General features: G+C 35.3%; 1 protein-coding gene across 1 annotated transcript in view; it reads left to right on the top strand.

Annotated features, from left to right (window-relative positions):
• LOC144967876 (uncharacterized) overlaps positions 1-26,078 on the top strand; it is a 41,983-nt gene that overhangs the window by 9,959 nt on the left and 5,946 nt on the right. The window contains exons 2-15 of the mRNA XM_078905613.1: positions 1,917-2,028; positions 3,762-9,626; positions 10,797-10,930; positions 12,307-12,421; positions 14,149-14,337; positions 16,391-16,491; positions 17,855-18,007; positions 19,089-19,238; positions 20,475-20,583; positions 22,103-22,207; positions 22,336-22,445; positions 23,978-24,049; positions 24,502-24,669; positions 25,559-25,666. Coding sequence (XP_078761739.1) covers positions 1,917-2,028; positions 3,762-9,626; positions 10,797-10,930; positions 12,307-12,421; positions 14,149-14,337; positions 16,391-16,491; positions 17,855-18,007; positions 19,089-19,238; positions 20,475-20,583; positions 22,103-22,207; positions 22,336-22,445; positions 23,978-24,049; positions 24,502-24,669; positions 25,559-25,666 — 7,491 coding nt within the window. The remainder of the gene's footprint in view (positions 1-1,916; positions 2,029-3,761; positions 9,627-10,796; positions 10,931-12,306; positions 12,422-14,148; positions 14,338-16,390; positions 16,492-17,854; positions 18,008-19,088; positions 19,239-20,474; positions 20,584-22,102; positions 22,208-22,335; positions 22,446-23,977; positions 24,050-24,501; positions 24,670-25,558; positions 25,667-26,078) is intronic.

Below are 26,078 nucleotides of genomic sequence, written 5' to 3'. Positions count from 1 at the left end.
TTAAAATTAAAGTGCTACAAAACCTTTGTTAGACCTACACTAGAATATTGTGAACTAGTATCTCTGTCTGGGACCCTTACCACAAATAAACAAACCAAAGAAATCGAACAAACACAAAACAGAGCATTGAAATTTATAAATCAAAACAACAAAGATAGAAAACATGAAACTGATTTAGATCTTGAACTGCTACAACAGAGAAGAAAGCGTGAAAAAGTAACAATATTTTGCAAAGACCTAAACAAACAAGTCAAATTTCCCCTATGTGATGTTCAACAAAATAAAAGGAAGTCATCCAAGTTTTTGGTTCCCCACTCAAGAGTGGATTCCCACTTGTACTTGTTCATTTCATTGACATTAAAAAGTAGTCCTTCAGAGCCAATCGACCCATGCAGTTATCCCGGTTATCGCATGAAACAGAAACTAAATAGCAATTGCTTGCTATCCTTTTGATAGGACGCTAGTCTATCACAAAGTACTTTCCACCAAATCTAACAGATTCAGCTACCCATTCACTGCTGGGTGGATAGGGGGGTCAATAAAAGATCTCGACTGCACCCGGGATCGATCACAGTCCCTTTGGGTGTGAAGCGAGTGCTCTACCAACTGAACTATCAGGACCCCCATCATTGACATTGAGACGGTAGAGTTGTCTCACATCTTCAATGAAAGAAAAATACTGTGGTCTGTGGAATCTTCAAAATTTGAGACTTAAAAAGAAGAAGAAGAAGAAGATGAGGAAATGACTTGGAAGTTGGATGAGAGTGTTAGTTGGAGTTGGAGGATAAAAGTTAACAATTATGTTAAAGGGAATTTGATTTTTAAGGAACCTACCCAATAACAATCATTTCAATCATTTGATTAATTTTTTTTTTTCCTTTTGGTTCTAGTAGTGTCAGCAAATAATCTATTTGTATACAGCTGAATTAGATAGAGATCCAAATGGTCTTCAAAATGCTTTATTTTTCCACCAGTAGGCCACCTCATTGAGCCAACTTTGGGCACCTCAGTATTCAGAAATGTAAAAAAGTACTATGCAATTCAATAATTATCAGTGAAGTTCAGACCAAAATTGTCCGACAATTGCCTGATTTCCAACAATATTGCCATCATAATGTTTTTTTTACTCTTCTCATCATCATTTTGCAATTTTTGTAAACATATTGACCTAAAACATAGCTTTTGTCAATTTTCAGACTATATTGTTGACTGCCTTTTACAGGTAGGACTCAGAGATGAAGATTTTCAAGTGATATTATCTATCTTTTCCATGACTTTACTTGATTTCACTTGGTTTTTTGGCAATAATGTCTTCTTGCGCCATCTGAAACCAAACATATGGAGAAGAAAATGAAAATTTAGACTATGATTTAAGTAATACAAAAAGTTGGATGATGAGCATGGTAAACTGTGGAGGTACAAATAGCAATATACAGCGAAATTTTTATTCTCTATTGTCATCTGGCACTTTTCTACTCACTTCATTTTCTGTTATTATCAACATAAATGACTGGTCCACTCACTTTGCTGAAATAGCAATGTGCTGGTTAGGGCCTGGTCTTTTGTCTCTTCCATGAAGGGACGGGGAGGCCATCTGCTCTGGTGTCTATCTCCCTATTTATTACATGTTTTCTCCCTTTATGTTGTATTTTACCCTTGAAACGAAATGAGTTTACATATTTTGCCCTAAACCTGGCTGGGGTTCCAGCTTAGGGGGAACCATTCAAATGTATTGTTCAATTTATGAGGGTTAGATTGTGTTTTATTTAAATGCTACAAGCATAAGTGTATTAATGCTTAATACCCCTGATCAAACAATGTGGGTATCATTTCTAGATGCCACAATGTTCTGTACATCTTGGCCATCAACACTTTTTTAACATGATACTTCTCACTTTCTTAACTCTAATTTTCAGATGTCTGGCTTCCACTCAGACTCAGATGACTATGGGGATGACCTGATCATCTTGGCTTCTCAAGGCTTACTCAGCAATCAGGATTGTGTGGTGGTATTGTCGCCGATTCTAGGTAATGATAATTTGAAGTGTTTTGTTTTCCTTCAAAAGGAATGCTTTTCGGCAAAATATGATCAGTGTAAATACTCTCTTTTTACCTAAACAGTATGTGTTTTTAAAATGATTATAAACATACAATTGTGGGTGACTTTTTTGACTTTTTTGTGCCTTGATATTAGGATTAAATAACGTTAAACCTAACCGCACATTTGGTGGGTATTCCAAGAGCTCAGTAGGTAGAGCACTTGTCTCACAGAAAAGGAACTGATATCAATCTCTGGTACAGTCGATATTTTTTCTTACCTCCCTGTCCACCTAATTGGGTAACTGGGTTTGATTCATTTGGTCAAAGTTCTTTGCTATGAACTAGCATTTTATTCTTAGGAGTAGCAAACTATTGTTACCATTCGTTTAATCTAAAGAACCTTGAATAAATTCTGGCTCTAAGGGACTACTTTGACCATATGTTTGGGATAACTAAGTTCGCTTCATTAAGATTATCACTCTTTGACTCTTTGTCTTTTTCTTTGAAAAATGAGTTACCTTAGTTAAATATTAAATTAGCAATTATCAAAAAATTATAAGACTTCTTTAATTTGAAAACAATGAACATTGCAATTGTCTGCAGCAATTTTCATTGGTTAAAATGGCCAATCAACAGTCTCTGGTGTACAAATTTACCTCAGACAAAGGCATAATTTAAAATAAAAAAGAAATATCTGAAAGAGGTTTATGACTTTGCATGTTTGATATACTGCAATTTTAAAGTTTGTTTATTTTATGTTTTCAAGCCTTTAAAGCAGCCTGATCATTAAGATTCACCCCCCCCCCCCCATGATGTTTACACACCGATTTCAAAACCTTTCTGTGTAGAATGGACACTTTTTTAACACAAAAATCATCATCGTAAATCTGCAAAGAGAAAGCAGGAACAAGAATCTGTATCTCATGGCATTGATGTGAAATGCATATTTTAAAATGAGAAACACAAATATCATGAATTGGAATTGGAATAACAATATTTCCTTCCAATTGTACCTGCCAAGTTTTTTGTTTGTTTTTGTTTTTATTTCCTACAAAAACGTCACTTTTAAGAGAGCCATTTGAAATTGTAGCAGAACAATGGAGTAATGAAAGCAGTTTAACAAGCATCTTTAGACATGAAATAATGGAGAGGGGAGCACCTATAGCAGCAATACCATTTTAAAACACATTAACATAACTGTTTTAAACATTAAAGCCATAATTATTAGTAAAATACATTGATTTTATTTAAAATAAATCTGAATATTAAATAACTTCAAGGACACATACTGATGTGTCTATATATAGTTGGTTTAGGTGAGGAGTAATAAAATAAGTCTTTAATGCACCACTGTTCATGTCTACAATTAGTTGTTTAAGATGAGGAGTAATAAAATAAGTCTTTAATGCACCATCGTTCATGTCTACAATTAGTTGGTTTAAGGTGAGGAGTAACACTTTTTAAAAAAAATCAGCCGTCAATAGTGTATCTAATTCATGGACTGTCACCTGTTAAAGATAACAACTCTGTTAAGCAAACATATATTAGCTAATATATTTATATATATATATATATATATATATATATATATATATATATATATATATATATATATATATATATATATATATATAGAGAGAGAGAGAGAGAGAGAGAGAGAGAGAGTTCTTCATTGTTATCTGTGGTTTATTTTTGTTTTTCTCCTTTGTCTTATTTTGTAGGCGTTCCCGATGGAAAAAGAAAAGAAAACGGTAGACATCGTGTGTCACGAGTTGGACATCAAACTAAAACAAAAGCCAAACCATCTCTTTCAAAATCAACGCAAAATAAATCTTCACGTGTTTCACCAATTACAAACAGACAGAAGGATCCGGTGCAAAATGCTAAGGGCCATAGAAGCAAACCTTCAAAACTCAGTATTTCAAAGGCCCTCTTTTCTAATACAAGCACTAAGGATAAGGAGACAAAGAAGGAAAGTGAAAAGTTGGATTTGTCTCTACACACTAGAAAAGAGGTAAAAGAGAAGAGGTCAAAAATAAAGAAATTGTCAAGGAAATCTAAAAGTATTTTTGATCAAAGTGAATCAAGTAATGACTCCTCCGATTTGGAAGACCCCAGTATTATTTTGAAGAAAATGACAACAGTCTCACAAACAGACAACAGCATTATTAATGAAACATTATCCGAGGATGATTTGATGTTGAAAATGGAAGATGGGGAGAAAACATGTGATATAGATTCATATTTGGCACCAACCAATGATTCTTTAATCAAATCAGGCCCACGGCATTCGTCTCCTATAAAAAAAAGAAAGAAAATATTTGATAGAATAAGAAAAGAAAATGCCAGAAATAGGCCAAGCCAAGAGTCTGTCCTAATAGTTGACAGTGATTCAGATTTTAATTTTAGTCAGTCCTTCATCAAATGTACCCAGGAGCAATCTAGAGGTAAAGAAACTATCAATAAAAAGAAAAATATGCCCAAAAAACCGTTGTTGTCACTGAAAACTGCTGCAGTCCCAACCACTGAAAAATCTCCATCTTCATCTGACTTAGAGGACCCCAGTGTCAATTTGAAGAGATCCACATCTCGCTCACAAAATATTACACACAATGCTAACAAAAAGAATAGTAATCGAAATGTGTCTGATGAAGACTTATTCGCAAAAGATGAAGATACTGAATTTTTTATACCTGAAACACCTCCAGAGCTTATCAAGTCAAAGAAATCGTGTTTAATGGATATTGGTATGACTATTGAATACAATATTTTTGATGCAGATACTGAGGAGTATTGTCCTGATGTTATTGTTGAACCTGGTAAACATATTCAAAGTGCTATCCAAGTCGGTGGTGCCCCCATTGCATCAGAGGGCAGCAAAAACCCTGATGAAAAAGATTATCCAATTCTAGCAAAGCTCGTAACTAGTGATTTGAAAAGAAAAGATACAATCAGTTATCAGGTGAATGATGAAGTTTGTCAAAAATCTCAACCTTTCCTGACGGTAGATATTTCCTCCACGACTGATACTTCCATGCCAGAATTATCTCCACATATGTCTGTAGTCATTAAACAAGATCTATCCTCAGACACATCGCTACCCCAGTTGTCACAATATATCTCTGATGTTACTCCTCCTAAAATGGATAAATTGAAACAGGAAGAGTCCATACCAAAACTGGATGCTCAGTTGTCGAAATCAAATCCTGCCCTTAGTTTTTACTCACTAGAGAACGATATTGTGGCAGTATTTGATTCTGAAGATGAAGAGTTGTTCATGACACAATCAGCTATTGACAGATCAAATGAGACTGAGGAGGTAATTGTGAAAGAGGAAGAACTGTCTGAAGAGGAAATGCGAATGAATCAGGAAAATAAGCTATTTTGGGATGATAAATCCACTAGCAAAGAATTGAGAGAAGCCAAGATTAAAGTGAGTGGGCAAAATTATTTATTGGAAGATGGAACAGGTGGTAAGGTTCAACATGATAATGGGGATGACAATATTAAACCGAATGCATTTGAAAACAAGATCTCTGAGGATGATGGTAATGATAGTGATAATGAAGATAACATTGATGATGATGGTGATGATGATGATGATGATGATGATGATGATGATGAAGACTTTGTACTAGATTCTGCAGGGAATAAGTGTTACACAGTTAAACTAAATATATTTCGCCAACCTACACTTGAAGACTTTAAACACATTCTCTGCCCAGAAAAGTCTTTAAATGACAAAGTCAAACGCAGTACTGACAAAAGGCGGTCTAAATCTTCGAATAAAATTGGAAATATAAAAAAAGATCCGACAGATCTTCATGGTGAATATGTAAATAAAGACAAAGATCTCCCGTCTTCAGATGCATCAACTACAGCAGGTCTTAATGTTGGGGACTCTTCTAATGCTAGAGATAGAAGAGAAGATATTGGCTCAACTGATGTTTACTCCCTGCCAACACAGATATACAAGGGAAAAGAAGAACCTATATTTGCTGATGATGATGACGACGATGTTTATCTTGCACAGACACAGATTGATTACTTAGTGATAAGTTCTGATGAAGAGAGTAATGATGAAGTCAAAGAAGTTGGAGGCAGTCCAGTCTCGTCACCATCGACAGTTGATCCAAATGACTTCGACACCAGTTTAGAACATCTGAATGATGTAGATAATGGTTTAGAACCAGTCTGCAATTTTGAATCAGATATTGATGTGTTTGAATTAAAATCTGTTAAACAAATTGTTAAATGTGAAAGTGATAACTCGAACAATAATTCAGATATCTATATGATGGCAACCCAGGTTGTAAAGGAAGAAAAGGATACAGTTGAGGAAGGTGGGACAGAGTCTGATTACGAATTATACATGATTGATACACAAATGGATGAAACTGTATTGGATGTTAAAAGCGATGGATCCAAAATTGCCAAAGAAGTGAAATCTCCATCCACCAAGAGTGATGCAGAGGATGCAGACAATACAGATGCATACTTGATGGATACACTAGTTGATATAGACAGTTCAATGGAAACAGATGAAGTGGATCCATATGCTGTTGCCACACAGAATGACCTTGAGCCAGATATTCGTTCACACTCTAGTCCTGAGGATCCATATGGTTTGCCTACATTAGAGATTGATCGCACTTCCCCTGAACTTTTTGAAAATGAGGAAGAATTGCTGAAAGATACCACAGGCACTTTTTGGTGTGGTGAGGAGTTCTCTGATGAGGAGGAATTACTTAGAGAGAATGATGATTCACTTCAATCTGATACAGTGACAAAAACCAGTGAAGTTATTGGTGAGAATAATAAAGAAGTTACTGATAATGACACATGTTCAACAACAGAGAAATCAAATGCAAGTAATGCCTCTCCTCAAAATGTCTCTCAGAAAACACAATCCAGGTTGGTATCAAAGATTAGTGAAGATGCTGATGTGAGTGAAAACAATATTGTTGAATATATGATGTCAACTCAAAATGATCCAACCATCGCTCCAAGGTCTAGAGAAAACTTTCTTGTGCCATCAGGGAAATCATGGAATGTTTCGAAATTACCCACTGTAACAAAAGGATTGTTTGATAAATTATTAGAACCCAGCAGCACACATTCTGAGGGTCGAAAGAGGGATGATAAATTAACGTTGCAATCTTCAAAAAATGAAAGATCATTGAAGCCTAAAGTGCCTGAATCAAGAAGGCTTTCTGGAAAGGAACATGAAGTTGATATGGAGACATCACCATTGACTTGTCCGAAGAGTCAAAGAAACATTTTTAGTCATTTTTTGTCTGACAGTTCCCACACCACTATTGACTGTCATGGCAAAGGTTTTGGTACTGAGAAAGAAATTGATCAGATAGATACTACTCTTGACAAGAAGCGAAAAGAAAATGATAAAAACAGAAACAAAGATAGCAGGAAAAGAGTTTCTGCAAGGTCAGATGATGGAACAATTTCAAGTGAATCTCCTCCACTGAAAAGATCAGAAGCAAATAAAAATACTAAAGTTATTCCACCTAAATGGATGTCATCAGCTAAATCCAGTGTAGTTGAAAAGTTTGCACTTCCAAGCCAGATAAAACCTCATGGTCATTCCACAAAGGATGTGAGATTAAAAGAACCCTCAAAAATTAGAAAGCGGAAAAATTCAAATAAGAATGTTGAAGAGTCTCTAACTTCCGGTATTGCAATAGCTAAAAAAAAGGCTATAGAGAGGAGAATGATGGTTGAAGCTGCACCGAGACAATCTGATGGAAAGGACAAACAGCAGAAACAACCTGATCTCTCTGATGTGGAAATGCCTAGTACTCAAGAAATGATGGAACAAGGTCTCCCCATCCTCAATAAAAATTCACTAGTCGTGAAAAGAGCAAAAAATCTACCAGATGTGACTTCGAATTTTTCTTTGCAGAAAACACCATCAACAACATCATCAACATCATCGTCACTTTCATCATCATTATTAAATGTTATAACAACAACATCATTATCACCGTCATTAGTGACAGAAAAAGCAAAATCATTGAAAACATTGACAACATCCGTATGGTCTTTGTCCACATCCTCACTCTCATCGCCTGTTTTGGTAATGCGATCACAAGCGGCAATTCAACAAAGCCAAAAATTGCCTAGTGTAAATCAGGAGGGTTATAATCAAGGAGGAGAAAAACCAATTGTAAAAAGATTACCATCCCTGTCCAAATCTATTGATCTTCACAAAGATGACTCCAATAAAGACAAGAACTCCACTTCCACCAGTTTGCCCTCAAATCCCTTAACCTCAATGACCAATCAGGAAATAAGTCATGAAGATGATAATACAAGCACACATAAAATAGTGACTCTCTCTAAATCTATATACCTTTCTCAAGATAATTCAAATTCTAATGACAGTCTGATTCCAGTCTGCACTCATGCAATATCATCTGTTCCAAATTCATTGTCAATACGATCACCAACCACAGGGCTATCTATCACATTATCAATTTCTCCAGTCCAATCATCATCATCATCATCATCATTATCATTATCAACACCATCACCATCAAACTCCCAACCAGCAGCTACTAGTCATTCAGCATCCTCCAAGCACCATTCAACATGGGTCCCTCCTGTAGCACTACCTTTCCAATCTAATATAAAAATTCCAGTTTCCACCACACGTCCTTCTACTTCTCTCCTTCAGTCTTCGTTGTCTGTCCAGACAAGTGTGAAAAGGGTTACTAGTCAATCTGTATTTACACCTTCCATTGGTGCTCATAGCTCTCAGGCAACACAAATTCCTACCAGCCTATCAATAAATACGCCATGTATTTCCACCAATCCATCCATCATAACATCATCTTTGTCTAATCAAATTAGTCAGAAAAATCCACTGCCACTAGGTGGGACCTCAAGCCCATCTACCACCACATCTCTTCCTACCAGACGTGCTAGTTTTGAAACAAAAGACCCGTCATCCACCTCATCAATAAAACCGCCGGTTGGTATGTCAGTATTGACTGTTTTGAATCCAACAACGGAGCATATTTCCACAACTGCTGGTATTATTCCACTGCCACCAGGTGGGACCTCAAGCCCATCTACCACTACATCTCTTAAAACCAGACGTGCTAGTTTTGAAACAAAAGACCCGTCATCCACCTCATCAATAAAAACGCCAGTTGGTAAGTCAGTATTGACTGTCTTGAATCCAACAACGGAGCATATTTCCACAACTGCTGGTACTCTTGTGGAAACATCAGATTTTAATTCCTCTTCAAAAGCTCAATTTACTACATCATCTTCAACAAAACCAACTTTGTTAGCCTCAAAGGCCTATGGAATCATGATACGGAAACCTAAACAAGCTTTGAGGGGAATTCTAAAGACTGGAAAACAACCCAGGATGAGCTCATTAGGAGTTCATTTTGACGAGACCAAAAATACAGTAAATTTTATTGAGAAAGTTAAATCTAAACCTCCGTTGATGCACTTTGACTCAACCACCAAGAAAATATGCAAGGAGCCTTTTCGTACTCAAAATCAATATATTCAGGCAGTGCTGAAGTGGAACACATCTTGGATAATTGAGCAAGGTAAGAATCATTGAAAAATATTTTTCAAAACTTCCTGACTCCATTGACATTAGTTGTTGAAACCACTTTGGATACATTGCCCATTATATCACTGTTCCCAGTTCTGCAACTCTTATTTTCTGTAGGGGACAAAACAAAATCAAAACCAAAAATACTGATTTCAGAAGATTCATCCCTCTCTCTCTCTCTCTCTCTCTTTCTCTCTCTCTCTCTCTCTTTCTCTCTCTCTCTCTGTCTCTCTCTCTCTCTCTGTCTCTCTCTCTCTCTCTGTCTCTCTCTCTCTCTGTCTCTCTCTCTCTCTCTGTCTCTCTCTCTCTCTCTCTGTCTCTCTCTCTCTCTCTGTCTCTCTCTCTCTCTCTGTCTCTCTCTCTCTCTCTCTCTCTCTCTCTCTCTCTCTCTTTCTTTCTCTCTCCTCTCTTTCTTTCTCTCTCTTTTCTCGCTCTCTCTCTCTGTCTCTCTCTCTCGCTCTCTCTCTCTGTCTCTCTCTCTCTGTCTCTCTCTGTCTCTCTCTCTCTCTCTCTCTCTCTCTCTCTCTCTCTTGTCAGTGCATTCATATGTCCCTCACTACATACTTTTGGGTAACAGATGGCCCCCATTAATATTAATATTAATATAATTTGAATATTCATATTATTTTTCTTACCAAAATAATATTGTGGCTTACATTTATGTTTCGTCAGCAAATTGAATTGGTGATAAATTAAAAAATAAAGTTAACCTTCAGAACCATTAGGCCAATCGAGCTGGAGTCTGTCCCAGTTTCAATAGTGTGAAATGGACCATGTTACGTGTTGATGTTGGCTAGGGACCCCTTGTAAAACACTTTGAGCACGTTTAGTGTATATTGCACTATACAAAATCTCAAGGTTATTTTATTCATTCACCAGCATCCTCACCTCGGATCTGGTAAGAGTAAAAGTGACCCTACCAAATTTCTGTTGATACTTGACCTTGGCTCTTTGCCCTTTGCCCCAATGGAGCAATCCCTAGTTCCTTCTTCATAAATTTGACACTTCACTGTTTTATATCATTCAAATCATATTCTCACATCATTTCTGAATTCTCAGCTGTTTATTTTAAAATTTGAAAGACCATAGAAACGAACATTTTAAAATGCATTGTTTGTATATTATTTTAAGAAAATATTTATCTTTATATTCTTTCCCTCAGAAAAAGTAAAGGGCCACCCACCCCCAATAATAGAACCAGGCCAGACGTTTAACATGTTGAGGATGTCATATGATGATGTCAGAGACTATCAAGAAATCACATACAAGCTCTTTCTACTCGAAGTCTGGGCAATGGTAAGTTTAGGTAACATTTGTTACTATTTGACGAAGACCAAAGGCTGAAACATCCTTTATTGTTACTGTTTTATTTATTTTTATTTTTTAGGGGGGGGGGGGGGGGGGGGGGGGTTAAAGAGATATTTGAGCCATCTGTAACTCTGTGCTTTCTTTTTTTCTCATGATAGGTTATTTTAGGTAATCGTATTGCTATCTGTCTGCTCTATTTAAACAGAACCCTTGATCCACAATTTGACAATCATGATTGTGTTTGACGACAGCTGAAGATTGCAGCATTCAGTGCAAGCAATGTTTTTGACTTTTGTTTTTTAAAAGATCACTGTATAGTAAGCAATTGCACTTGGAAAATGCCTCATTTCAAAGTTAGAACTTGATAAACGGTTGTTCATTTTAATTTTTTTTAAAGCCAAAAAGCAAGTTAGCCTTTAACATTGACCATAGAGGTAAGTACCAAATTGTAAATAAAAGTAAAAGTGAATGTTGCCATCCCAAGTTATTAAAAGTTAAAAAGTTGCTGATATTGGATGAATTGGTTAGAATGAACAGGAAGCTGAAAGGAAATCGTATGCAAATTTTTGATACTAATACACTATATATATCATTCATACTTGTGATGAAAACATATGTGATGGAGCGCAGCAATTTGGTCTGGAAAATACATCTGGCTGAACTGAGAAAATAGCCAATATATCTGAAAAGTAACAAAAAATGAAAATGTTAAAAAAAATTTTTTTTGATTTTATAAGTGATTATCATAAAATCATACTTTTTTCATTAACAAACATTTTTGAAATATTTGAAATTAATTTTTAAAGAGGATATACGCTGTTGAAAGTGTGATCATTTTGACATTCGTTGACGACACTTTTAAGTTTGGCAAAAGAGTGCCATTATGGTAAATCTAGTATATGTACTTTTTCCCAAAGCGGAACTCATCTTTTTAAACGTTAGATCTTTGACCCCCATCTAGTGGTCAAATTAAAGCCTCAAGAAGAACCAAGTCAAATTCCAGTTATGTAAACAGGAAAGAACATTTTCCTGCTTGATGAAATAAAGTTTGATTTCCAAAGAATTATTTCTTAAACAATTTCCTGATAAACATTTGTATTTTACACACAACTTAATTACTTTCATAGCCTTGTTAAATTTCAAGTCAAAGTAACACTAAGCTGCTAGAAGCTGTGGATATGGTTTTTTAGTAATGTATTTATGTTTTTGTTGGTTTTAATGTTGGCTGAAGTAGGGTTTTGAGCCGGAAACGTTCTGTGTTTGGTATTTTGTTCTTTTTTGAAGCTGTTATATTCATTTTTGTTTATTACTTTTTAAATTTCAAGCCATGCTTACACTAATCTGCCATTTATTTCCCCTAATAGTTGTCTTCTAATTGGAACAACTACCCTCAATTCTTGCCAGCCTTCATCAAGTCAAAGCCCCAATCTTTAAGCGCAGGCGATGAAAAATTGGGGCTGATCACCATGGAGGTTGAAGGTAGATTATACAACCAACAAATACTAATGAAAAAGTGAAACTGGAAAGGCTTTGGATGGGAACAGTACAGACAAATAAAAAAATAATTGAGCTTTTATATAGTGCAATTATATCCACTAAACATGCTCAAAGTGCGTCATAAGGGGTCCCTGGTCAGCAGCAACACTTAACATGGAGGACGTTATATGACGCCTATTAGGCGATATTGCAATTTTTTTCGGACAGAGACTACACTGTTAATGGCCAGGTACACCTGAGTACAGTGAGAGAATGTGAGTGAAGAGCCTTTTCCCAGGACTCAACTATGTGCCAAGCGAGGCCCAGGACCTCTGATCCGAAAGCGAGTGTCATACCACATAGCCGCACAATGGACGTTTTGTGAACAAACCCTTAGTCCGCAAAACTACAAAGAAAGGAACATTGAAAACTTATAAAATATTTTATTAGTTGAAATGTTGTTATATTTGCTTTCAGAATTCCTTTGTTATTGTTTTGCTGGTAAAGGGTTTGTGCCTGAAATGCTCATGGTCTGTACTGTTCCCATCGGAAACCTGTCCATTTTCACCTTTTCATCACTCTCAACAAAACAATGTTTATAAAGGCTTATAAAAGTTCTGCTGTGTTTTTTGAAACATAATTGAAAATGATACAAATTCACTATCCTTTGGCACTTATGAATATATGAGTAGGTGACTTTCAATACCTGCTAAGTCTCTTTCATCATTCAGAGAAAATGTCATTTTTTGGGGTCATTTAAAAAGAAAAGACTTGAGCTTTTATGTTGTGCAATATCCACTAAACGTGCTCAAAGTGCTTTACAAAGGGTCCCTGACCAACAGCAACACATAACTTGTAGAACAAGACATGATGCTTGTTAGGCGATATTACAATTTTTTTTCTGACAGAGACAGGCAGTCAACGGCCAATTACTCATTTTACACCTGAGTGCGGTGAGAGAATGTGAGTAAAGAGCCAATGACTCAACTTGAGCGAGACTCAAACCCAGGACCTTCTGATCTGAAAGTGAGGGTCATATCACTAGACCACATAGCCGCACAGTATGAATTAAAGAAGAAAATACTTGTCCTCTTTGCCATCCAGAACAACATCCTGAGTGTTTTTTTACGTTCTGCTTTTCCCCCTGGATTATTTTAAATGAGTATTGATTTTTTTTAATATACATTCGCTTTAAATCTTTCTCTCTCTCTCTCTCTCTCTCTCTCTCTCTCTCTCTCTCTCTCTCTCTCTCTCTCTCTCTCTCTCTCTCTCTCTCTCTCTCTCTCTCTCTCTCTCTCTCTCTCTCTCTCTCTCTCTCTCTCTCTCCCTCTTTCTCTCTCTGTAATTACATCATCACTTTTTGTGCAGATCATTAAGCACAATTGATGACTGATGATCGTGCATTAATGGAATATTAATGTATGCTTACATCACAAAGGAAATGATAGGCAAAAAAAGATAGGGATGTAATATGATTTGCTGCACTCATCACAGACTACACCTTTATACAATTTGATGGTCTGTTATAGAACTGTTTGCTTGGTGCCATTGATGAGGCTATGAAGGGCTTAACTAGTTGAATAACACCCCCAGATTTTTTTCTCACATTTTTTTGAGTCACTGTTTTGGATCAAAATATATTTTTCAATTTAAGCTGTTTTAACCACGTCATAATTGTTTATTCTACTTATTGATATACAATCTTTTCTGTGTTTTGTTATCACAAATAGGAGTGACGAGAGATGTCCAAACAATCCCATTTGTGTCAGATGTTCTTGTGTTGGCCATGAAAGGGAAATTCAAGGGAGGTGATCAGGACACTGTCATACCTTTCGAGCAGTTTGGGTTTGTTGAGTGTGCGAAGAAGAGTCGATTAGAGCATAACAGAAATTCAGTTCTGTACAGACCTGAGATTAAAGGTATGTCTGTTTGTGTACCAATAGATAGTATATATTTTTCGTCAAATGTAATTTGTAATTATCACACAAACATATTTGTACTGATAACGTCTTATAGTAGTCACTTGGATGAAAAGTATTAAGAATTTTCGTCTCTCTGGCTGGCAAAAAGAACAACAATTGGGCTTGTGATGTCATTATGTCTATAGTCGTGTCAATGCTGATATTTTGACCTCGAAAACAACTAGATCAATGATGATACTAATGATTTTATTTATCGTGTACCCTTTGCCAAGGTACCAAAACTCTTTCAATATCTTTAAAACTAGACTTGTATTTCATCTTGGCTTATAAATTACCATAAGCTCATGTGAATGAATAAACAAAAAAACCCTTTAAAAAATTTAGTTTTTGTATAGCGTGATATCCACTAAACATGCTCAAAACCCTTTACGACATACATCTATCAAGGCAGGTATTTTTTAAAAAGCTGTTGGTTTTTTTTTTTAATTGTAAGGTTCACTTTACAAGGGAAGTGAATTTCTTAAGAGAAAATTTGATTCAGATTGGTTACATATTACTAGTAAAACACGTTCCATGAAGTGGTCATTATACGTTTTCAGCCTTCATTATTGATTTCGAGGATTTATTACTAATACACTATAGCATTTTAGTTACAATAAACCCTCTTAATTATTCAATGGAGGCAAATATTTTGCTGCTTACTGCCTCTGAAAAAGGAGAGGTTGGGCTGGGTGCCTTCTAAAAAAGAAATTGGGTTGGGTCATTTAAATTGAATTTAAATTTAAATTTTAAATTGAACTTTATATAGCGCAATATCCACTAAATGTGCTCAAAGTGCTTTACAAGGGGTCCCTGGTCAACAGCAACAATTAACATGTAGGACGGGACATGACGCCTGTTAGGCGATATTACAATTTTTCGGACAAAGACAGCGCTGTTAACGGCCAGGTACTCATTTTACACCTGAGTATGGTGAGAGAATGTGAGTAAAGAGCCTTTTCCAAGGACTCAACTATGCGTCGAGCACGAGGCTCGAACCCAGGACCTTCCGATCCGAAAGCAAGTGTCATACCACAAGACCACATAGCCGCACCACATTTAACCCCCCTGAGTGAGCGGGTATGTAGGTCACTGTTGCTATGTCTTCTATCTTCCTATATTTCCTTCTCCAGATTGCTTTCTGTCTTTGACTAGGATGAGATCACTTGGTTTTGTCATGGCCCTTGCTGGAGTCCTTTGCTGAAGGGGAAACAGTCAAATGTATAGAATTAGTCTTGGGAAATGATATTTAAATAAAATTTGTGAAATATCTATCCATTGTGTACAGTTATATATTTTGTTTTGAGTATATTTTGTAAACATTTCTTCTTAGTGAGAACGTGAATGAGACATTTAGGTGATGTGAAAACAAGTTTATTGAGAGCATGCTCTTGGAATCTACTGTTATCTTTTTGAACCAGAACCCTTTGTCTTTCTTTTTTATTGGGTGCTTTTAATTGTATTTATAGACTTTCCTGACTATTCTATTCTTTTTTTTTTTTTTTTTTTTTTTTTACTGGCGCTAATATTAATATGATTTAAATGTGTCATAAGTGTTGTGAAACTCTAAAAAAACCCCAAGAAAAAAAAACGAAAAGGAGAAGAATATGAGCCAGAAATGATTCTAATCATTCATTTTTTTCTTTCTATTTTTAATGAGAAATTATTTCATTCATTTTGATATAATGTTATGTGAGGGTTGTGACAACATAAAGAATTAAAGTGCATTATTACGTCTTTCTATATTCCTGCTTTTGATTTGATGTGCCTCAGAATATTTTAAAAAAGTATTGTATGAACAGAAATAGCATGTTTTGAAATAAGAGGCATCAAAATTATGAATAAAGAAATCTTACATCTTAAAAGAATTTGATTTGCTTTTAAAACGAGTACATTCACACCATCTTTCAAATGTATATCAGGTTGCATTAAAAAAAATAATTCTCACTATCATTATTAAAATCATTATCACTATTGTTATATTATATTATGCATTATGCCATCTTCACAGAAAAGTTCAGAGAATTCATGAAACCTGGGGCCTGGATTTTCTCGGTCACAATAAGGGTCAGACACAAAGGTTTGGTTCCATTTGATTTGATGAAACTCAGGGTAAGTGTATTTTACGTTTTATTTAATGAACTAAAGACTATAAGACTTATTCTGAAACAATTCTAGCTACAAAAATCTGCTACAAAACTGACATTGATGTTTTGAGTTAACACTATAATCAAATTTAATAAATTTATACTATTTGTTTTCATTCAAATATTCAGAGAGGCGGTCCTCGACTACCTTTGCTGACAAAAAAAGTCAACTCTTTCTATTTCTTGCATTCTTTTATTTCAATCCACTCAGCTTTCTCTTGTTGTTCTGGAGAGAGAATGTTCAAATTTTCTTGGCTGGAATTTTTTGTTGAGTTGGAAACAGTCTGGTACATGCTCTACAGGATATATTTTTAAAATAAATTTCTCAATTGTTTTCATATTTTGTGATTGTTGGTCATTTATATTTATATCTTTTTGTAAGCATTGGACATGGAGTATATCACTTGCGGTGGAGAACCTATGCTTGTTCATTGTTGGGATTTTTAATTAGTGTCAGACAAGTCACAAAGGGATAGATTGCTTTTGGATTCATGCCGAATATCTATCTCAATGAGTCTGTTTCATCTTACTTTATCTTTGGCGCTTATTTTAGCGGAGAAAAACACTTTATATAAAATCTGGTGAAGCATCCCATCAACTCTCTTCTTTTGGTGCTGAAATCACTTAAGGGTGTCACAAGTGGGTTAAGCTTACGACAAACAATATTCAAAGCAATCCAAATCACAGTCTCACAATTTTTAAAGATAAGCATTACACTCGAGTCCGTCTAATACATGCTCTTTTGAGCCTTGTCTCTGAAAGATCTTTAGTTTTGACCTATGATCACATTTTAAACCAATTACAAGTGTGATTTCCACTTTACTTTAACATGGCTTCACATTTTACAGTTTATCTTAGTTGAATACCTAGCTGTATCAACATCACTCTTCTTCTCTTTACATAATTGACAATTATTGTAAAAATAATAAAATAGGAAAGATCAGACTTGTAGGCTTAATCACTGAAAAGAAATTCCAATCATAGCATGTGGCTATGTGGTCTTGTGGTATGACTCTCGGTTTAAGATTGGAAGATCCTGGGTTCGAGCTTCACTCAGTTCAGTCTTAGTTGAGTCCTCGGAAAATGCTCTTTACTCACATTCTCTCCCTATACTCAGGTTTACAGCGTTGTCTCTGAAGAATTGTAATATCGCCTAACAGGCGTCATGTCTTGTTCTACATGATACATGTTGCTGTTAGTCAGGGACCCTTTGTAAAGCGCTTTGGGCACATTTAGTGGATATTGTGCTATATTAAAGTTCAGTTTTTTTTGGGTTTTAAAAAAATTCATTTTGTTGGATTATTTTTATTTGCTTTTATTTTCACCAGAGAGTGACCTCGTTGACCACAGCTCTCCGTCAGTTTCAAGGCCTGGTTGAGTTTGCACAGATTCCTTTGTGTCCATCAATCATTAATCCGGATCCTTTGAATCCAGTTTTTTGTCAAGATGAATCTTATTCCCCAGATGACAACCTTCTTAAGGTATACCAACAAAAGATAAAAGTGACAAAAATTGGATAGTAAACACAACTGTGCGTCAATCAATCGTTCTGACTTCAGTATCCAGTTAAGCAAGGCGGATATTTGGATAATTTTTAATGTTTTTTTTTCTATTTGATTTATCTTGTCATGTATCATAGACAAATTTTCCAATTTTTAAAGACAAATGAAAGAGGAGAAGAGCTAATTTCTTCTTCCTGTGTAGAATTAGAAGTTAGCTTTGTAAATTATGCAGAGTCCTTGTAGAAACTATTAAAATGTAAGAAAGTATTGTTATAATGATTATAATAATTTTTCTGAAATAACGTGTCCGAAAAAATTGGCTCTAGGCACCCTTGTGCAAGAGACCTATATTTAGTTGAGATATTTGATGGAAAGTATACTGATAAACATACATGCTATCTAGAGGGTAGCTTGGATTTGTTATTCTCAATTTCAGGCTTGATGCTTTATATTTTTGATATGATATACCAATTTTGTTTGCATTTTTGTCTTTGATGTCATTTGCCACACTTTTCAGATTCAAGACGATGGAAAATGCAAATTATAAAGAGAGATGGTGCAATTTATAAAAGTGGAATGTATTATGTTATAGATAATTTCTCATTGGTTTTATGCTCATTAAATACCAATTAAATTGAAGATGCAGTGATTTCCTATTATTGAGAGAAATTTGATCTTATATTAGTAGCAATGATAATGAGATTAAATCTTCCTTTTGCTAATATCCTCTCTACAAATTTTTATTACTTATACTTATTAGTTACTGCTCAAGTTAAGCAGTACGGCTTGGTAATGGTGTGATACGGCCAAGTGGATAAGGCAGTCAGGTATTTTAGAAGACCTGGGTTAGAGCCTACTTTCAACAGCTCATTTTTCCCCCTCGAGCAAGAAGTCTAACCCCTATTGTCAACATGTTATAATATGGCCGACAACTTGGTTATTTTGGTCTTGCCTGAAAATAGGGTGAAAAAAAATTCCCCATGGGATTAATGAAATGAATTAGAAAAAACAAAAATAAAGAAACAATTTCTGACAATTTAAACATTATGTTTTCCAACAGTATTTGAACAAAGAACAAGCGTATGCAGTCACCCAGATACGTGAAGCAGTTCTGAGTTATCCAAATCATCCCCGTGTGTGTTTGCTGCAGGGACCACCCGGAACTGGCAAGAGCTTTGCCATCATGGTTTTGATTCATCAAATTCTTTTGGTAGGTGATTTTTTTGAGTGGGCAGAAGGTAGAGGAAACCGTTGTTTAAAAAAAAACAAGACAAAAAAAAAAAAAAAAAACCCAACTAAATATGACCATGACAGTGTACTGTAGAATGTATGTATCGTACGGTAACTCCACCTTTTGATGAGCTTGCATAAGCAGTTGGAGGTTTTCGTCACTTTTACAAGTTGCTGCATGAGTGAGGTGAGGTGGTCAAGTGTTTAGGCATTGCACTATGACACAGGATGTCCTGGATTCGTGCCCCACTTTAGGCACTTCCATTGTTCTTTTTATTCCTCGGGTAAGATTATTCACCACCAATGTACTTACTTTGACAACAAGGGTGATCCCTTCTGATATCTGATGCTTGTTTCATAGACTATCTAGATTTCTTCTTGTAATGCTCAGATTAATGCAAAAGTTGGAAGGATGGAGTGAAATTTGATTTAAGAATAGTCAGTTGTATTTACATATTTGACATAAAAAAAATAGTTTGTAGACTAAAGGAACAAAAATAAATAAAATTTTGTTGGAAAATAAGATTGGGATATCAATAATTGTTCATGATTGTTTACCGATGGTGAATTTGTCGGATCGAATTGGAGAGCATTAATCCCTAACTGGTTAAAGGTTCAACCCAAGATTGCTTCAGCATTCAGTAAAATTAGTCCTATGATTGTAGCATACCTGCCAACTCTTCCACTTTTGACGGAATCATTTCTATTTTCACTCTTCCTTTCTGTACTATTCCTCCATTGTCTCTAAAATTCCGATTTACAAAAATGATGATAATGTAAAGAGGTGAAGGCTGGAAGAGGTGAAATTCCCATTTTTTGTCTCAAATTCTTATTTTCAGGCGTCCTGATTCCACTTTTGAAATGTTAAGGGTTGGCAGGTCTGTTGTGGAATAATGCTGTGTGACTTTTGGGATCCCAATGGTTTAAGAGTTAGTGAGCATTCTACTCAAATGGCATAAATCCCCTCAGAATCTTATTTTTTTCTTGTTTGTTTTTTTTTTTTTTCTTTTCTTGATGACCCCTTGGTTCAGCCAACAATTTTAAGGTAGCTAGGTACAAGTAAGATCTGGTTGAAAGTATTTTGAGATAGCAAGCAACCAATCCAAAAGATTCCAGTCCATAGGCTATATGGATTTTAAAACCTATTTTGAAAAATATATGCACGTAACTTTTTTTTCTTAACTGGATTTTTTTTTTTTTTAAATTTTCTTCCCAGAATTCCAGATTTCAAGCCAAGATATGCCTGGCAGCCCCGTCCAATGCAGCTGTAGATGAAATGGCAAATAGAATCATTGAATTGTCAGAAAAAAAATGTAAACCACGAGGTATGTGTATTCAATGAACAAATTTTTTCTTCTACAGAATGGTTATTTTTTTTCATTGCTTGCTGTTGTATTTTTCATAAGACGGTATGAGACCTAGAAATGATATTCCTCCTGATCTATAAAGATCTTTGGAGCTGGAGTTCATAATGTTTCCTGAAGTGTTAAGTGAAAAAAAAAAGTAGTCCTGAGCCACCAGGCCCATGGAGCCAGAGTTTATCCCGGTTTGTATAGCGTGATATGGACAATAGCAATTGCTTGCTACTCTTTGGTTAGGATGCTGGTACTTTCCACCAGATCCAGTTACCCAATCACTGCTGGGTGGACAGGGGGGATCAGAAAAAAATCTCGACTGCACCTGGAATCGATCTCAGTCCCTTTGCTTGTGGAGAGGGTGCTCTACCAACTGGACTATCAGGACCCCAGTGTTAAGTAAGCAGGATAGAAAAGGACTTTGTGAAGTAGAGGAATTGAGGAAGAAGCTGCTAATTTCAATTATCAGGCTTTTCTGGCTCTTTAGATGTTTTCCAACTTTAATATGGCTTGATGTGACTTGTGACCTTATGGTGGAATAAAAAAACAAAACAAAAACAAACTTGAGCTTTTATATAGCGCAATATCCACTAAACATGCTCAAAGTGCGATGCATAGGGTCTCTGGCCAACAGCAACAAGTACCATGTAAGACGAGACATGACGCCTGTTAGGTGATATTACAATCTTTCCCGACAGACAATGCTATTAACGGCCAGGTATTCATTTTTCCTGAGTACGGTAAGAGAATGTGAGTAAAGAGCCTTTTTCAAGGACTCAACTATGATAGAATGCAGTTTGCGTCATACATCTGATGGTTATTCATGAAATAATAAAAAAACTTGAGCTTTTATATAGAGCAATATCCACTAAATGTGCTAAAAACTCTTTACAACAGCATCTCTTAACATGTAGAACGAGACATGATGCCTCTTAGGGAATATTACCATTTTTTCGACAGAGACAACGCTGTTAAAGGCCAGGTACTCATTTTACACCTGAGTACGATTAAAGAATGTGAGTAAAGAATCTTTTTCAATGATTCAACTGTGCGCCGCCCAGAGCGGGACTCGAACCCGGGACCTTCTGATCTTAAGGCGAGTGTCATACCACATGACCACATAGCCGCACAGAATTAGATATCTTGTGTCCATTTAGACCCTGATTCATCGTCATCATCATAATCATCATCATCATTATCAACATCATCATCATCATCTTCCTCAACATCACCAATAAATCAGCTGTATTATCACAACATTTCTCATGACAAACACTCTGACTTCCTATCTGTCATGATCTTCTATGCAATTTCACGACTAACCTAATCTATTAGGGGTGTTTAAAAAAAAATCTCTTGTAAACCATCTATTTGGGGTTTTTTTTTTTTAAACATGTAATATTAAAGTTCATTTGAATCCATCCCTTACTGCCGGGATCATGTGCTGTTTGTTTTGATTTAGACTTGATTTATTTTTTCCACATCACAGGTTCTCCCCCAATATCTTTGGTGCGACTGGGAAATCCTGACAGTGTCTCAAGCTCCATCAAGAAATATCATATCTGGTCTCTAATGGACGAACTTTTATGTCAAGGTGAACCACATTTCTTTTATGCGACTACTATTAAAATTGCTTTTGCGTCAGATGAAGATAATGAAATGCATTTTTAAGAAAACTCAGTTTATCGGACTTAAACACATTTGTAAATATTTTGTCTATAGGTCAGAAGAATAAGCTTCCCAAGAGTTTACAAGATGAGCTCAAGGCTGTGGACTCCAGAATTTCTTCCTTGACCACTGAGTTGAAAGACATCCACATTTCTGAGGCACAGGTTAAACAAAATACTTAGCTATATATGCTTATAATAATGATAATAATAATAATAATAATAATAATAATAATAATAATAATAATAATAATAATAATAATAATATAATATAAAATAATAATAATAATATAATAATAATAATAATAATAATAATAATAATAATAATAATAATAATAAGACATTCATCCTTTTTCGGAAATTGTACAGCAGACATGGCAAAAAAAAAAGAGATGGATTAAAGTATTGACATTAAAAATACACAGAAATCAGCTTTAAATAACCTATAAATACCTCAAAATAGATTAAATAAGAATGTATCTATTACATGCAATGTAGTGAATATTATATAGATATATAGATGTAGATCATATGTAGGCTTTAAATATATACAATAAAAGATAAATATATAAAAAACAAATTTGATAATCTCAGTGTTGTTTCAGCTTGTTACATAACAAAATGCAATACTGACTGGAAAAATGATGCTGACAAATCGCTAGTCCTGTATCGTTCTTTTTCCTCATTCAAAAGCCTAAAATACTGTCTTTACCATCACATAGATTATTCAAATGAGGATGCATTGTGAGTTCATTAAAAAATAAAGTTGAGAAATCAGGGATCAGGTACCGGTGTAAGAAAAAGATCTGAACAAGTGTGTATGAAAGGTGCCAAACAAAGCAAGAAAGAAAAATAAAAGAAAAAAAACATCCCAGATAAATCAGTCTACCTCAACTGGGGATCGAACCTCAGACCCCAGTCTAGGTAGACTGATTTTGTTGGGATGTTTTTTTCCTAGTATTTTTCTTTCTTGCTTTGTCTGGCACCTTTCATACACACTTGTTCAGATCTTCATTAAAATATAATTCACCATGCTTAATGCGGCTATATGGTATTGTGGTATAACACTCGCCTACGGAGTGGAAGGTCCAGGGTTTGAGTCCCGCTCTGAGCAGTGCATAGTTGAGTCCTTGGGAAGGCTATTTACTCACATTCTCTCACTGTATTCAGGTCTATAATGAGCACCTGGCTGTTAACAGTGTTGTCTGTGTCAGATAAAAATTGTAATTTTGTTTCATGTCTCATTCTACATGTTAAGTGTTGTTGTATGCTAGGGACCCCTTGTAAGGCACTTTGAGCACTTTTAGTGGATATTGCGTTATATAAAAGCTCAAACTTTAAATTAAAAAAAAAATTAATGTGCTACACAGTGCTCCATTTATCTCTCCTCCCCCCCCCCCCCCCCCAAGTAATGTTGTGTCACGAAATTTCCATTTCATACAGTATACTATATCTGGTAAGCCTCCATTTTATAGGAGCAATCTTACAAAATGAATTACTTATTCACACCAGTCAAGTGATATATTATGTGTGAAGTTCCTTATCCAAGGAGACGATGTCAGAAATTTGCACACTTTCACCTACATCCAGTCACTTACATGTTCATTATCACTTGACTTTGTGGACATCATACTGCTGTGTCACGGACTTTAATTGAATGGTTTTTTTTTAAACCTTTACTTTTTACATATCTTTAGAAAGTGGCTAAAAGAAAGGAATTGAGTCGCTTGCAAAATCAAGACAAGAAGAGACTTGAGCATGAAATGGCTGTAAGTAGATCTCTTGTTTTTAAAAGAATAATTATATACAACATGTCAAGCTTCACTTGTTTTATGTTGGGATGAAACGGATTTTTAAAAAAATGAATACACAATTGAAATGAAAAGAAATATGAAAATATGGTTTTATGCTTTACTAACCACCCCCTTGCAGTGCACGGGCTATTTATTGGTTTATAATTCAAACATATCTATTTATATCGTCATATTAAATTTTCCATAATTTGATAATTTAACAATTCAAATTTACAGAAGCCATTTAAATCTCCATCTCTAAGATCCTCGCTACTCTGAAGACTACTTTTTTTTTTTACTACTACTAAGTCTTACTGAAGCTGTATATAATATATTTAGTTTTCTTCTTGATTCATAGATTCTGGGAGCAAATTTCTCCCTTTAAAAATCATGACTAAAATCTTGACTTTCTGATTGAATGTATCCAGCCCTCTCACGAAGACAGAAGGAGAGCCAAGTATTCAGTCATCAACAACTGTCATGTGATCTGTGGGACACTCAGTAGTTTTGGGTCTGGCGAGGTTGTCCCACTGCTACGCTTCAAGAATACCAATCATGAGAGGAGAGAACCTTTCACCTGTCTCATTGTTGATGAGGTACACAGTTGTCTTAGATATATTTCTCCCCGTGTGGCTTTTCTTTTTCCTCACCCCTTTTCAAGGAGCCTTTGCTTCACTTTATCCTTTCTTTATATTTCTTCTTTTCCTCATTTTTATCTTTTCCCTGATCTTCTCACTCTTCCTCATCATTCTCGTCATCAACGTAATAATTCTTATTCTATCACTGTTCTCATTAATATCATCATTATCTTCATCATCATTAGATAATTATCACCAAAATTGTCTTCCCAGAATTCTTGTAGTCATCATTAAACAATCACTCACACATTCAATATACAAGCACTTGCCTTATGTTACATGTTTTTCAGCCTCTTTTCCCATCAACCAGTGATTAAGTATAACATCCATTCAAAGGGTTGCAAGCTATTATAGCTGTCAGTTTAAGATTATAAAAACCAGGATAAATTATCTCTCCCCTATGGCAGGAATCAGATGTTTAATTTTATTCAGGCCTTAACTCTGTCAAGTTCATATGAATGGAAAACCGAACAAATTTTTTTTCAATTTTCAATCATGATGAACTCAAGAGAGTTAAGGTTGTGTCTGAGGAGATAAAAGAATAGTTTGTTTCATGATCTACCCCTGTGCTTTGAACGAATTCTTTCGACAATGCTTTTATGTTTTATGTATTACTATATTCTTCTGACTATCCCAACTTTTTTCAATTGTGTGTAAGCTGATATGACATGAAAGTTTTGGATGTACTTCTTAACTTCTATAAACAACAAACTGTGACTCTTGGACCCGCCTTCCATTCACTTTTATTTTTTAGGTGGGGGGGTTCTTCTATTTTATTTGTTATTTTTTGCTCATTTGATTTTGTTTCTTTCTTTATTAATTTATTAATTCTCTTATTTTATTCAAGGCAACCCAAGCAGTAGAAATGGATTGTCTCATTCCGTTACAGCATTCTGTTAGTAAACTTGTATTGGTTGGAGATCAAGAACAATTACCAGCCACTGTCTGCTCTCAGGTGAGTCTTGATTTTATAAGTCGTTTGCATTCATCCTACATGTCAGATCTCCCATCTTTAACTTCCCTGACCCACCTTCTGAGAGTTTGAATTGAAGGAGCATTGTGCTCCAAAACTTTACAATGGTCTACATGTATTTCGACAGCAGACTTGCAGAGAAGAGTTGAAAATTTGATGAAAATCCAAACATTGTTGTGTGAGAAGGTTGCATCAATGTTTTGTTCTGCCATTTTCCTTTGATTACACTTGGACAAGGAGCAAAAGTACAACAAACTTTCCACGTAACAGCTCTATGATACGACAGCCAATGCATTTGAAATGTGGCAACAAGATTTCTAAGATATGACGTCATGTGGTCTCAAATTTTGGTAGATCTAGGTTGCTTTTTTAGTGAACTTCTACGTCTTGGCAC

Source organism: Berghia stephanieae, chromosome 3 (genome assembly GCF_034508935.2).
Source record: "Berghia stephanieae isolate SIO BIC M18660-M18661 chromosome 3, UCSD_Bste_1.3, whole genome shotgun sequence".
Lineage (NCBI taxonomy): Eukaryota > Metazoa > Mollusca > Gastropoda > Nudibranchia > Aeolidiidae > Berghia > Berghia stephanieae.
The sequence above is the reverse complement of the archived record's forward strand: the minus strand, read 5'-3'. Positions and strand labels throughout refer to the sequence as shown.